The sequence below is a fragment of the Cyclospora cayetanensis genome, unplaced genomic scaffold (assembly GCF_002999335.1).
Source record: "Cyclospora cayetanensis isolate NF1_C8 unplaced genomic scaffold, CcayRef3 CcayRef3_contig_10, whole genome shotgun sequence".
In the NCBI taxonomy this organism is placed as follows: domain Eukaryota; phylum Apicomplexa; class Conoidasida; order Eucoccidiorida; family Eimeriidae; genus Cyclospora; species Cyclospora cayetanensis.
The window spans coordinates 336,163-349,187 of NW_020312037.1; the positions used below are offsets into that span (position 1 = coordinate 336,163).

At 57.3% G+C, this 13,025-nt stretch overlaps 2 protein-coding genes across 2 annotated transcripts; one reads left to right on the plus strand and one right to left on the minus strand.

Moving 5' to 3' along the window:
- Positions 1-1,839: 1,839 nt before the first annotated feature.
- On the plus strand, positions 1,840-5,727 carry LOC34621946. The gene is made up of 5 exons (XM_026337606.1): positions 1,840-2,293; positions 2,834-3,975; positions 4,344-4,666; positions 4,952-5,312; positions 5,695-5,727. Exons 1-5 carry the CDS (start codon positions 1,840-1,842, stop codon positions 5,725-5,727), a joined length of 2,313 nt encoding a protein of 770 aa, XP_026193391.1.
- Positions 5,728-6,141: 414 nt separating this feature from the next.
- On the minus strand, positions 6,142-12,201 carry LOC34621947. Its single transcript, XM_026337615.1, has 4 exons — positions 11,951-12,201; positions 8,663-9,099; positions 7,887-8,376; positions 6,142-7,759 (listed from the first exon to the last, which is right to left on the minus strand). The coding sequence occupies exons 1-4, from the start codon at positions 12,199-12,201 to the stop codon at positions 6,142-6,144; spliced, it is 2,796 nt and encodes a 931-aa protein (XP_026193400.1).
- Positions 12,202-13,025: the final 824 nt, after the last annotated feature.

The window sequence follows — 13,025 nt, forward strand, 5'->3', positions numbered from 1 at the left end:
GGTTGGTCGCAGCAGCAGGCTGTGGAGAATTTGTTTCTGTGCGCTCTTGGCAGACGAGGAGAAGTTGGCGCTAATTGACGAAAAGCTAGAGCAACTGACACAGCAGATTGAACGCCAATCCGAGGTCAGAGGAACCCCAACAGATCTTCTTCTTGTGCAACTGAGGGACCACCTCGAAGCGGCGAAACAGGCTTTTCTTGTAAGAAAAAAAGAGGACCTAAACGACCTCAGTTGGTCCCAAGGAGCGGTGGGGTCGGGTTAATACAGTTGCCCAGAGGGTGCAGGAAGGGCAGAGACTGCGAGGGGAGATACGATGGTGCCTAGATGGAGCAGTTTAGAGCACTTGGTGGGAGCTACATACAGAGAGTGTGTGAGAACGCTCGCGGTTACAGGTTTCTGGAGGGTCTTATGGGCAGTTGGGGCTAATGGGGTCCCTCCTCTACGCTTTCTCCTTAGCTACCGAAGCCGGCACTGCGCCTTAGAACTCGTCCGGCATAATCAGAACTGATGCTCTGGTGTGGATGCGCTGCGTTTGAAGGAAGGGCAGTACCTGGAGGAAACTAGCAAAAGGGTGCAGAAGAAGCAGGGTCAGATGGTGCAACAGCAGCACCATGACCACGACGACACCCAGGCGCCTGAGGGCGATAAGGAGTGAGGGAAATTCAAGACGAAAAGCGTTTGATGCCCATATCGCACTTATGGGGCTCTCTAGCCAAAGTCCAATGTACTACTCCCTCCTGTATATCAGCCACCTGTCAACGCCATGATCTTCTAGGACCCCTGAGGTAGCTATGTAACGCTGCTGCCCGATGATGTTTCCACGGTTTCGCCAAAGTTTTGCTGGCTTCTTATTGTGTGGAATCATCGAGCGCGGCAGTGCGCTCAATTTCAGGGATTCAGGCGATACACGCAACTGCCACTGGCTTTCTCTGTAGCAACCCATGCCCTCACGACCACCCTAGCCTTTTTTTCTGCAATCTGGGAATTCGGGACATTTTTGAGGCTCATTTTGTGCCTGAGAAACCTCCCTGCACAGTGGTTTCTGTCTCGCGACATTAGCGAAGCTACAACGCCACTCAGGAGCATTAAGGGGGTTCCCGCTGCCCTCACTCAGAGCTCCCCCAGAGAGTTCCCTAGTGTTCCTAACTTCGTTACGAATATTAAAGCCAAAATGCAAAGCTTTTAGGGGCGTTTTCAGCGCTACAGATAATGCCAGGGAAGATGGAAGGCCTTGTGCTCGTTCAGAGCGTGCGGGGCTGCGGTGACTGCCTGTGCGACTGCCGCAGTGTTCCCCCTGCTGTTTTTTTCGTTGCTTACAGAGTTTGTCATCCTTGGTTCTACATGTGTTTATAAACGCGAACTCAAAGTGCTAGAGATAGTCGCAAGACATGAGCATCGGGCCCCCGGTAGCGCAAACGACCGGGGGTCTCCAGGTGACCTTGAGGTCCATCCAAGAGTAGCTGCTGCTGCTGCTGTTATTGGTGGCTTTCATATCGGTTAGAGCACACGTGGCGCAAGTCTGTACTACCTAGGTACCTGCGGCGTGGTTAGCCAAAATACAGCAGCGATAAAGCTTGGCCTACAGCCACAGCCACCTGGGGTTGCCCCCAAGGCCCCCCTCCCTCCCTGCCTAAACAATGCAAAAACCGAGGGCCTCCTCCAGACAAGAAGGCGCTTGTAGCTGCAGCATTCGCGCCTACTGTTGCTGCTTAGAGGCGAGAACTGGGCGCACGCTGCCGTTATTTCAATAGAGCACACTACAAGCAGCGAAAGAGGCCCCTAGCTGCAGCACAAGGCCCCTCTATTTGCAGCAAAGAACTCGTGCAGGCACTTTTCTCAATGCCCTGGTTACGAGGCTCCATTGTGGGCCCCCGAAAGAGCAAACGGAGTAGCGCTGCGGCAATTGCCGCAGCGCTGGACCAGCCCCAGACGCACGGAGCAGAGCCGAACCAGCCCGACAACCAACAATTGAAAGCCCCGCAGAAAGGCCAGCAGCAACAGGAACTCAAGCAGCAGGATCAGAGAGAACACCAACAACAGCCAGACGAAAGCAATCATACGCCAGCAGTGGAGTTGCTTGACCAGACGCAGCAGCACTGTTCGACTAAAGAGAGTCAGTCCGATCCTGGAGAACACCAGCATAACCCACACCAAGGGAGAAAAGGTCGAGGGGCGAAGGGAGGAGAGGCGTCAGAGTGTCCGCCTCAGCAGCAGCAGGAAGAGCATGCGACCGCACTTCAAAAAAAAGGGCAACAGGAGGAGCAGGAGGAGCAGGGGCATCAGCCCCTCGCAGGTAGCATTTGTACAGCTGAGTGTGTGTAGCTGTTATTACTTGACCGAAAAGGGTACGGTTGGGGGCTGCATCTTTCTGGAGTATTTCCCTTTGTGTCTGACTTACCGCAGCAGCGGCAGAGGCCGACAGAGCGGCTGCAGCAGCAGCAAATGCAGCACCCGATGGAGCAACAGACCTTGTGCTTTCCTCTACCCCCCTTGGCTCAAGGCTGTGGCGGGGTCCCAGTGAATTGCCTCCTTGGCTACCGTACAACTCTAGAGGATCATTTCGCCGTAGCGTTTCGCAGGAAGCAGCGGATGGGCCTGAGGGGCCTCAGCGTGAGATTTGTCACGGTAGGGGGAGGGGGGGTGTTTAGGAAATGAGGTTTCCTGCAATTCTTATGAAGGCCCTTCAATTTACTTTTTTCGAGCCCGATAGATCGTTTTTCGTCAGTCACGTGAATATCCCCCCTCTGCATCCCATGGCTCTGCGACTACACAAAGGACGGGGAGTAGCACCAGCCCGCCGCTTTCACTGGTATTTTCTTTGATGCAGTTTCAGGAGGTTCAGGAGGCAAGCTGGTCCTTCAAGAGGGAGCTCGAGAGGGTCCGTTGCTGCAGAAGGGATGCGCGGTTTGTGTGCGCATTCGTCCAGAGTCCTTTGATGAGGCCCAGACAGGGGCCCCGTGCTGTTTGGAGTTGGGGGCCCGACTGGAGGGCCCCAGGAGTAGGCAGAATCTGCTGGTTCATGGCTTGCGTCAACAAGTCCATCGTTTCTCGTTCGATAGAATTTTTGACCAAACAGCGTCTCAGGGGGAAGTCTTTGCGGCTGCATGCCTACCGGTAGTCCGCTGTGCTCTCTCGGGCATTTCCGGGGCCGTTCTGGCATACGGACAAACTGGATCTGGCAAAACATATACAATGACTGGACCTCTGGACGAATCACTCGCTGATCCACTCATTGACAGGGGGAAAGGCACGCAGCTCAACAAAGCGCAAGCAATTGCGTATAACTCCAGACGCGCGCAGTCACCAACATCTCCCAGCGCGTGGGTTCCTCCAGCAGATAGGGACCGCAATCCTGATACAAGCGCGCAAAAAGCAACTGGAGGAGGAGCTGGTGGACGCCCTTGGCAAGCCTCAGTACTCAGGCAACCCCTTGGCGAGCCTCCTGGGGGCCATACACGCGCCTCATATAATACTTTTGGCGTGTCCACTTTGCGGGATCCTGTAGACACCGGTATCCCCCGTGCTGAGCGACCCCTTCGGGAAAGCCTTTTCTGTATGGAAGATGCAGAAGAGGACAGCATATTACGAAAGCATTCCGCTCAAGTAGCTGACAGTAGAGGCCTCATGCCGAGGGCGCTGGAGGAATTATTCAAGTTCATTGAGACACTGAAGCATCAAGAGGCATCAGAAAAGGCTCCATTAGAGTCTGCACCTAGCGAAAAACTTCCGGAAAGCCGAGGCAGGGCCATTCGGCGATCCTCAGAAAATGATAGTGGAGTAGCGCAAGGCATTCCCCAACAAGGACAAATGGAGATACAGCTGACTGCAACTCTGGTAGAAATCTACAATGAAAAGATCTTCGATCTTCTAGACCCATCGAGAGGTTCTCTAAATGTGCGCGAGGCTCCGAACGGGCAGACGTTTGTTGTGGATGCCTTAGAGGCTGAATTGTACTCCTACCCACAGGCCCTCCAGGTAAGATAAGACCTTTGCCAGCTGTCCGATCTGGAAACTCCAGGAAGCAAAAAACAGATTAGCGAGCCCACCGGGTGGTCCGAACAACCTTGTGCGCCTCTCGACGTAGCCCAAGCTGGCCTTTAATAGCCTCTGTCTCTTTCTTTCTTTTTCTTTCTCTCTCTTCCTTTGTCTTTCTCTCTCTTTCTTTGTCCTCCTATCTCTCTGTCTCTCTCTGTCTCTTTACTGCTATTTTTCCGTGCAGTCTCGTGTGTGTATATCCCTTGTATCACTATCCATGTTTCGAAACTACCTTCTTCTTCCCGTCTTACCACCCTCTATCCCGCTCTCGTGTATCTTTTTCTTCCCTATCCCCCTTTGCTTTTCAGGTCATTCGTCGTGGGTTGCAAGGCCGCGCCTGTGGTCGTACGGCAGAGAACTCTGTATCCTCCCGCAGCCATGCAGTGCTGTCTTTGACTCTGAGACAGCGCCGCCGCTCCGAAGGGCGACTGACAGAGTCTACCTTAAATCTGGTTGACCTTGCAGGTAGTGAAAGGGGAGACACATCGATGGGAGGCAGGCGGCTCCAGGAATCTCAAGCCATCAATAAGTCTCTTCTCGCTCTGGGCAATGTTGTCAACGCTCTGGCGGGAGGCTCCCAAAGGGCCGGGGCCCCACAAGGGCCCCACGGCAAAGGGGGTGGGCCCCCGACGTGGTGTCCCCGACGACGGCATGTACCGTACAGGGAGAGCAAGCTGACCCGTCTCCTGCGGCACTCTCTAGGGGGGAGCGCCTTTGCCGTCTTGATTATTTGTTGCTCCCCGCATAGCCAGAACCTTCAAGAAACACTCTGCTCTCTCAGATTCGGTGACAGGGCCTCTCGGTTAGAGAACAAGCCAGCTGCACAAGACAAAGTCTCTGTTGCTGCCCTCAGAGAGCAGCTACAAGACACCGCGCAAACAATCAGAATGTATCAAGCATGCTTGCGCTCCCTCAGGATTGCTGTTGGCCAACAGCAACAGGCCATAGGCGTGCTACAGCACCTCATACCGACGGGGGCCCTTGTTTCCTCCGAGGAGCTCTGCCTCCTGCAAGCTGCTAAGGCGGCAGCAAAGGAGGCCATATTAGCTGACGCAGCAGCGCACCTCCCGGGGGGCCCCAGAATACAGCGGGGACCGGAAGCAGGGTTCCCCAAAACCCTGGTGTCCCCCCGAACCACTAGAGCAACATCTACTGAACGACGCACGCAGTCGTGTCCTCCCTATAAGGGGCCCCCGCGGCAGAGCTGTGACAGGGGAGAAGCAGCAGCGCTCTGGAGAGGCCGAGAAGGCACTCCAGCTACCGGTAAAGGCTACCAAGTGCCTCCAAGGGCCCCCTTCACATCTAAAGCGGCAGCAGCAGAGACCAGGGGTGCTGCAGCCGGTGCTGCAGCCCGACGGGTTAGAGGTCTCGAAGAACAGAAGAGCAGAAACAGGGAGGCAGCCCCAAGAGGAAACGTTGCACGGCACACCCTCGTGGCTGCAACATCAGCAGGAGTGACAGCGGCGGCAAGAGCACGAGCAGTAGGGGCACCAGCAGAAGAAGCAGCAGCCACACCAATAGTAGCGAAGGCAAAGGCAGCAGCTGCACCTGGAGAATCGCATGAGATTGAGCTACAAGCTGAACCAGGAGAGTCATGAGTGAACTTGTCACCCCGGTTATGGGGCTTTTAAGGCCCTCCACCTCTTTGAGGTGTAAAAGGGACCCTCCCTTCCCTCTTTGGAAGCGCCGTAAGCTTTTGGCGCATCCAAACGCCGGGCGTGCGACTAATCGGTCTTTTCATTACTTAAAACCTCTTGAGGAGTCCCCAAACCACGACTTGGTAGCTGTGGCATGCCTCTCTCCCTCTCTCTCTCTGCACAGCACTAACAACACCCTACTTCTTAAATTAAAAGCCGTGAAAAGGTTCCGCTACCTCTCTCTCCCTTCAGTGGAGCTCGTATGCTGAGGCCTGGTGGCGCCTTGTATGGCCTCACAGGGGGCCCTCCGAGCCGCCTGTGTGGCTCCCATCTTAAGAATTTACAGCCAATGAGGGGATTCAAAGGGGAGAAATAGAGGTACACACTTAGTCAAGATGCACTATGTTTCCGCACGCTTCCTCGCTTCCGCACACAAGTAATCAAGACTGAGGGCATCCTTCAGGCGAAATTACTCAACAGAGGCACTGGCTGTGCATAGACCGCAAGGCCCTTCTTCAGCCTGACCCACAAGCGCCGCAGGAGTGCTGGAGGTTCTGACGGCCCCTACAGGCTCCAAGACGTAGCTCATTAGCTTGGGAGGGGCCAGTTCATCAGGAGTCGTGCGTCTTAAAGGCAAAAAGAAGCGGCCCATAGGCAGCCATCCGCAAGGCCTGTGCCTTAGGGAAGGCTTCTCCTGGAGAGAAGATTCGCTGGATCCCTCAAGTCCGTAGAGAAACGCGGTGCAATCGTCAAGCATCGCGGGAAAGGTAAGAGCATCGGGATTGAGGGGTAGGGCCCCCAAAGGCCCCTCAGGGCGTGCGTCCAACAGCCACACTGTTACACGAACCGCCAACAGCGGCAGAAGCGCTGCTGTGGCAGCAGCCGTCGCTGCCGCTGGACGCTCGTTGAGGGGCCTCCGAGCAAGCGCGAGATTCCTTGCAGCCTCTTGGATCATCGCCGCCGCGTTTCTTTGATCAGGGGGAAGCTCAGCGCCCTCTGAGAGAGCCCTTGAAACAGCTCGTACAACCGCGTCCATGTATGCGTGGGGAGGCCCCTGCAGTCTGAGACTCCACCGCCACTGGGGGTTCTTATCCCTGAAGACTGCGGCACTCGCGCCTTGCTCCGCGTAGAGCAGAGGCTCCTGAGTCGCGGGAGGGAGGGGCAATCGGCAGCCTTTCCCCGCAGAGGCCCCCTCAGACAGACTCTCTGATAGTCTGGAGAGGCACGCAGCAACGGCAGGCACAAAGGTTATGGCTGCAGTCGCAAAGGTTGAGGGGAGAAGGCCTGCCCAGCGGCGGAGATTCCGAGCGCCCCCAACGCGAAGAGACACCCGAAGAAGGCCAGGAGTCGAGAGCGCTTCTCTAGGGGCCTGTATTGCTGCTGCTGGAGGAGACGCCTCTGCGGAGAGGTCGTCTCTTGCAGCCACAAGCGCCACTGCTGGTTCCGAAGTACCCCTCGCCGCTTTGTCTGAAGCGTCTCGCGCACTTCGAGGCCCTCGTCGTAAGATCGCGAGGAGTTCGCGAAGAGCGAGCTTCATGGTTCCGACATCTGCTGCTTTCTGCGAAGAAGGGCGCAGCGTTGCAGCCTCCGTCTCAGCGGTGGCTGCCTCCAGAAAGTGGCAGCACAGAAAGCTGCGTGCAGCATTCCACAGATCGAACAGCTCCACAGTCTTTCCCTGAGCCCTCCACACCTGTCTGAACGCCATACACCCGTGCAGCAACAGCCACTCCTCGGCTGTTAGGGACGAGCTGCTGCTGCAAGCGGCACTGCCGCAGCTTCTGCTGGAGACGGGAGACGCCTGCGTTCCATCCCACGCGGCGCTCTGGGGGGCCCCCGAAGCCATCGACCGAAGCAGCAGCGACTGAAAGGCACTCCACGAAAGCAGTCCAAAGCCAAACGCCTCCTCCTCTCGCGGTTGATTCTGCCGACGCAGACCTTCAAGCAGAGCACCCAGAAAGGGATGCAGCTTTCGGGAAAGCTGCTGGAGCGCAGCAAGAGTCAAGAAAGGCTTCGCCAGCACAAGCGCGTCAGGGGGCCCCCGGACGGCCTTCTGGACGAACTGCATGCATCCCGGAGGCCCTTGATCTCTGAATGCAAACGCACAAGAATTGCTCTGCTGCGCATTTGTGAAGAAAGGAGCAGCAGAGGGGTGGCAAGGCCAGCCGCTGTGATGTAAGAGGGCTAACGAGGGGAAAAAGAGCGACGTCACCATACCTCAGAGAGGCACAGAGGGCTTCCCATGTTACCCACTCCTCACTGCCCCGTCCAGGCAGCTCTGCCTCGCTGTTGCAGCGTCTTTTCCAGCGGCACAAGAATATGCCAGGTGGCAGATCGGATACTGCAGAAGCCCACGATGGGGTCGCTTCCGAGGGGCCTCCTTCAGCTATTAACTCCACCGACAGCAGCAACCTTCCGCGCACGAATCCCAGAGAAACTCCGCTTCTGCTTGGATATGCCGCAGCCACCGTCGTTGGAGACGTCCGTTCCGACGCAGGAGCTTCGGAATCGCTCTCTAGGGGCCTCCCTGGGAGCATCAGATCGTCAGGCGGCCCTTGATGCAGCAGGAGGCTCAGCGCAGCCTCCGCAACGGGTTTGCCAGCGCCTCCAGGAACGCCTAAAATAGCGCTAGCCAGCGCTCTTTCCTCCAGAAGGCAGGAGGCCTCACGCGTCTCCTCGATCAGGCAAAAAGACAGATGCGAAGGGCCTCTGCGTAGGCACACCAGTTCACACAGGCAGTTATCAAAAATATGCAGGAGGAAGAAGGGCCAGGCAAAACGGGCAATAGAGCGGCAAGCGAGACGCTTCTGCACCAGCAGGCTTCCTGGGGATTTTCGAGCAGCAAGCGCATGTTCGTTCAGCTAGACAGCAGCAGACACGCGGGAGGGGGCACTTCTACCCTCGATGAAACCGCCCTTACAGGTGGGGTTGCCCTTCCCTTAGGCCGTAGTGCTGCTGTCGCTGCTTTGATCGCTGCAAGGTGAACACAATACCAGTTGCTCCGAAGGCTGCAGGAGGCATTAGTACGAGGATCCCCTCAGAGCCTGTGGGGGTTTGCGGGGGAACCAGAGGAATTCGCCAGCGCTGAAGCTCGCGATTGCGTGGAGGCTCCCCGTGGAGAACGATGGTCAGACTCCAGGTAGAGGGTTGCTCCTGCTGCTGCAGTGCCTGCTGCTTCTCCTGAGCTGATTCTGGAATACTCAGAACCAAGTCTGCGATCCGGATGCGCATGCATGATGATGCGCTGATGGGGAGGTCCTCGGACGTTGCTGACTGCTCGCTTTGCAGCTGCTCATGATGAACGGTGTCTCTCTCTGCGTGCGGCTGGGAAGGCAATGCTGCTGTCACTGACACGTTCTCTTGTGGGAGAGGGACACCCTTTGGGCTTGCAGTTGCAACAGAGGCGACAAGCGGCTCCTCAACGGATTCGCTATCCCTCTTTAAGGGCTGTTTCGGGTGCTGCTCTCCGTTAGACTGTTCTTCTTCTCGATTCTCAAGATACTGCAGCGTTTCGACCCCCTGCTGCTGGTGAGGGGCCTCGGTGTCTTGCTCTAGCCGCTGCAACAGCCTCTGATGCTGCTGATGCAGCAGTGCGAGCTGCTGCTGCAGTTCCTCGTGCTGCCGCCCCTGGAGTTGCTGAGCGTTGCCTTCGTCATCGAGCTGCTGCTGCTGCTGCTGCTCCTGCTGTTGCGAGAACGCCGCCTCGTGTGCCTCTTGCTGTACAGGCGTCGGCTGAAGGGAGTGCTGCTCAAACGGCTGCAGCGTGCTGCTGCTGCACAGCGCAATCGCTGCTGCATGCAGCATCGGGGGCTTCAGCGTCTCCGGTCCTACAATCCTTGCCCGATACCACAGACGCACGTCGACTTCCATGATGCTGCTGCCTTCGCGCAAGGCCTGAGAGGCTCTTGCCGCTGCTGCGAGCTGCTCTTTGCGCAGCAGCAGCACGTGTCTGCAGCAGCATCCCCAGAAAATGGCCTTAGGCCCCTCCTTCTCGAGCACGCTCAGGAGATCTAGCAGCGGCAGACTGCCGATCCACCTACCCTCTGCCTGGTGTTGCTCCTGCTTGACAAGCAAGAAGAGAAGGGGATCTTCAGGTCTTAGAAGTGTTTGTAGTACCCCAGAGGCGTCCTTGCCAGACAACAAGTCGCCGCAGCCGCTGTTGTTGTGTACAGTCGCCTCCGATGGGAATGCTGAACGCGCCAGTAGCAAAGCCTCTGCTGCATCCGCCGCAACTGTGCCCCTGCCGGCTGCCGACACGCCCTCTGGAATGTATGCATGCAGCTGCTCTTCACTCCCCAAGAAGCTGCACGTCATCCGAATCGCTGCAGCGGGTCCTGCTGTAGCGACCCCACAGCAGCGCATGCGCGGCTTGCTGATCTGGAGTAATAAATCGTGCTGTACGAAGCAGGACTTAAAAGCTGCAACTAGACGCTGCTCAGTATCTTTGAAGGGCCTAGACGACGGTAATGAAGCTGCTGTTGCAGCTGCTGTTGCTGTGTGGGCACGTCTGCATGTGGCTCGCGCAATACCGCTGAGATCTCCATCCGATGCGTTTGGTAGTGGGGAAACATGCGGCTTGTGATTCGGCTGTATTGCGAATTTGGGTGCCTCCCCACTTTTGTGGGGTTCTTCCTTACATCGCAGAAGCAGCAGCTGTTCGCGCTGCCGCTGCTGCTGGAACTGCTGCCTTTCCGCGGCTTCATCTAGGAGGAGAGCAAGCAAGTCTATGCATGCAACAAGAGACACCTGCAGCGGCAGTTTGCACAAGGTCAGTCGCATTGAAACAGGGGCACTCACAACGGGAGCGCTCCTGGGCCTTGTAGGTGCAGCAGTAAGCGAAACGCAAAGCATCTGTAGAAACGCATTGAGGGAGCGGGAAGACTGCTGCCACCACTCACTGTCTGTGCAGGGGTTGCCTCAGACTGCTGCTGGCGGCTTTGCAGCTGCAGCAGCACCAGCCACAGCTCAGCAGCCGCTGAGCACCCTTTTAGCGCGAAGAACGCCTTGAATTTTTCAGGGCTTATCCAGCTCGCTTTGAGCTGCTGCTGCTGCTGCAGCTGCTTCAGCAGCAGCTGCCGTTCTCGCGGCACCGAACGGCTGCCGAGAAAGAGCGCTGGCAAATGCTGTTGCAGCTCTTGCAGCTGCAGCTGCAGCAGCTGTCGCAGACTCTCCGGATCGCAAATACTCCGCACTAAGGTCTCTGCAGCTGCCATTATGCACGGACAGTCTTCGGTACTGCTGCCGCTGCAAACGCTGCAGCCGCAGCAGCAGCGACGCCCTCCTCTCCTTGGAAGCGTTGCAACGAGCGCAGCTCGCCAGTCTTCAGCGGAAGGTCTGGGAGCCCCCGTGCTGTCTGCGCCGCTGCACACTGCTGCGAAAAGCTGCACTGCATCGAGCGCATGCAATGCTGCAGTCGCGCGCATGCGCAGCAGGAGCTGCTGGATCAGCTCTGTGTCGCAGAGGGGGGAAGGGGGAGAAGGCGCAGCTGCTGCTGTAGCGCCTCCTGCGGTGCTGCTGATATTTTGCATTGCAGGAGCAGACTTCACGAGATACTGTTTAAGGGCTGCCTGTAAGGGCCTCACGTACAGCAAGCCGCGTTCTTTATCCCATACCCGCCGCTCATGGTGCTGCTGTGGCTGTAGTGACTTCAGCAGCAGCAACAGCTCAGGAGTGGTGAGACTGAAGCCACCTCTTTCCAGCACTGCAAGGGCCTCCCCTACAGGCAGAACGCCTTCGTCGCTGCGGGAGGTTTCCTGCGGAGAGACACCACAAGAGCAAGTGCCTGTGATCTATTGCACCGAGCTGCCATCTGAGCTGCTTTTTTGGCTATGGCTGCTTGAGGCACCTTCCCCTAGATGCAGCAGCTAAGGTTGTCTATAGCACCCCACAGCGAAGACGCAGCGGCTCGTGCTGAGGCTGACAGCGGCCCTTAAGCTGGCGCAGCTGCTGCTGCTGCTTCGCTCTCGAGCTACGGCGTTAATAGTCATAATTTCATGCTGCATACCTCTGCTGCAGCAGCAGGAAGAGCACTCGACGCAAGGCACTGCAGCAGGGGGAGCTGTCTCGTGCGGCTTCGCTTCGCCGCATCTCCCATGGCTCGGAGGATCATTGCAACATCGCAGACACTCGGTGACAAGCCTTGATCCTTCCCACACCTGCAGAAACACCAGCTCCCGAAGCAGAATACTAGGACTGGACGTGTCGCTTGCATGCTTCTAGGCCTTATTCTGTCACGGGCTGCATGCAGCATCAGCAACAAGCGCAGCAGCGACATCACGCACCAGTCCACAAGTGCATCTACGTCAGCAGCAATGAGGAGGCCCTCTGCAACGGCTCCCGCTACATCTTCCAGCAGAACGCGGGGGACGAAGATCTGCCCTTCTGTCGCCGTTGTTGCCTCGATTGCTTCCCGCTGCTGTTGATACTGCGGTGTATTGGCAAGCCGTTTTCCAGCTGCCTCGAGGAGGCTAGCCAGAAGCTCAACTTCCGTGGCAGAGCCTTTTCCCTCCTTCTCCTCTTCTTCTTGTTGCATGCGCGCCAGCCGCTGTCTTAGCATCAGAAAGAGGACGCGGCAGGCGGCACTGCTGCTTGCTCCCCAAAACTGCTTTTGAGCAGCGAGCGCCTCAATGAGGTCTTGCACGCGCAGGAGGGGAATTCCCAGCTGCTGCTGTTGCTTTCTGCTGCTGCGGCTCTTGACGCGCGGTTCACGGAGCTCTGACTCCTCAGGGAAGGCGAGGCGATCGAATAGATCATCCGCTACTGCAGGACTAATGAGAGCTGCGCGCACTGCTGCAGATCTCCTGAAGGCAGTCCTATAGAGACAGGGGCCCTCCAAGCTGCTGCTGCCGCCGCTGCTGCTGCAGGTAAGGTGGGATACGGCAGACATGCTACAGCCTAAATGAAAGCACAGATCTGCGAACGTCCAGCTGCTGCACAGCATCTTTTCGCGTAGCCGCTGGAGCGCAGGGTGACAGCGCAGGGCCGTTGCATGCAAACGTTTGCGGGGTTGCTGCTGCAGCGGAGGATCTGCGTTTAGGAGACTTGCCATCTCGAGCGTGCTGCCGCAGCTGTCTGTCATATTAAGATCCTGTTGCCGACTCTGAAGCACTCGCTCTCCTTCTTGTGCCTCAAGCCGCCTAAGGACTACAAGGGCTCTGCTGTCGCGCTGCAGCTGCAGCAACTCCGCTTCCTGCAACAGCAGCTGCAGGGAAGCCGCAGAGACACTGCCACGCGCCTTGGGATCTGCAGCGTCGAACAGCAGGTGGAGCGACGTCCTCACTGCATTTTGCACGGAGCTGCCGCTGCTGCTGCTGCTGTCTAGTGGCAGAAGCACCAAAGCGGCCTCTTCGACAAAAG

Excerpts from the sequence above, each read along its gene's own strand:
- LOC34621947 (XM_026337615.1), bottom strand. The coding sequence starts at position 12,201 with ATGCAACAAGAAGAAGAGGAGAAGGAGGGAAAAGGCTCTGCCACGGAA. Across the intron at positions 9,100-11,950 it reads GTAGATGCACTTGTGGACTG|CGAATCCGTTGAGGAGCCGC; the intron begins GTGCGTGATGTC and ends AAAGAGGGATAG. Across the intron at positions 8,377-8,662 it reads TGCAGCCTTCGGAGCAACTG|GCCCTTCGCATCTGTCTTTT; the intron begins GTATTGTGTTCA and ends GCCTACGCAGAG.
- LOC34621946 (XM_026337606.1), top strand. The coding sequence starts at position 1,840 with ATGCCCTGGTTACGAGGCTCCATTGTGGGCCCCCGAAAGAGCAAACGG. Across the intron at positions 4,667-4,951 it reads AAAGGGGGTGGGCCCCCGAC|GATTGCTGTTGGCCAACAGC; the intron begins GTGGTGTCCCCG and ends GCGCTCCCTCAG. Across the intron at positions 5,313-5,694 it reads CTACCGGTAAAGGCTACCAA|GGACCCTCCCTTCCCTCTTT; the intron begins GTGCCTCCAAGG and ends GAGGTGTAAAAG.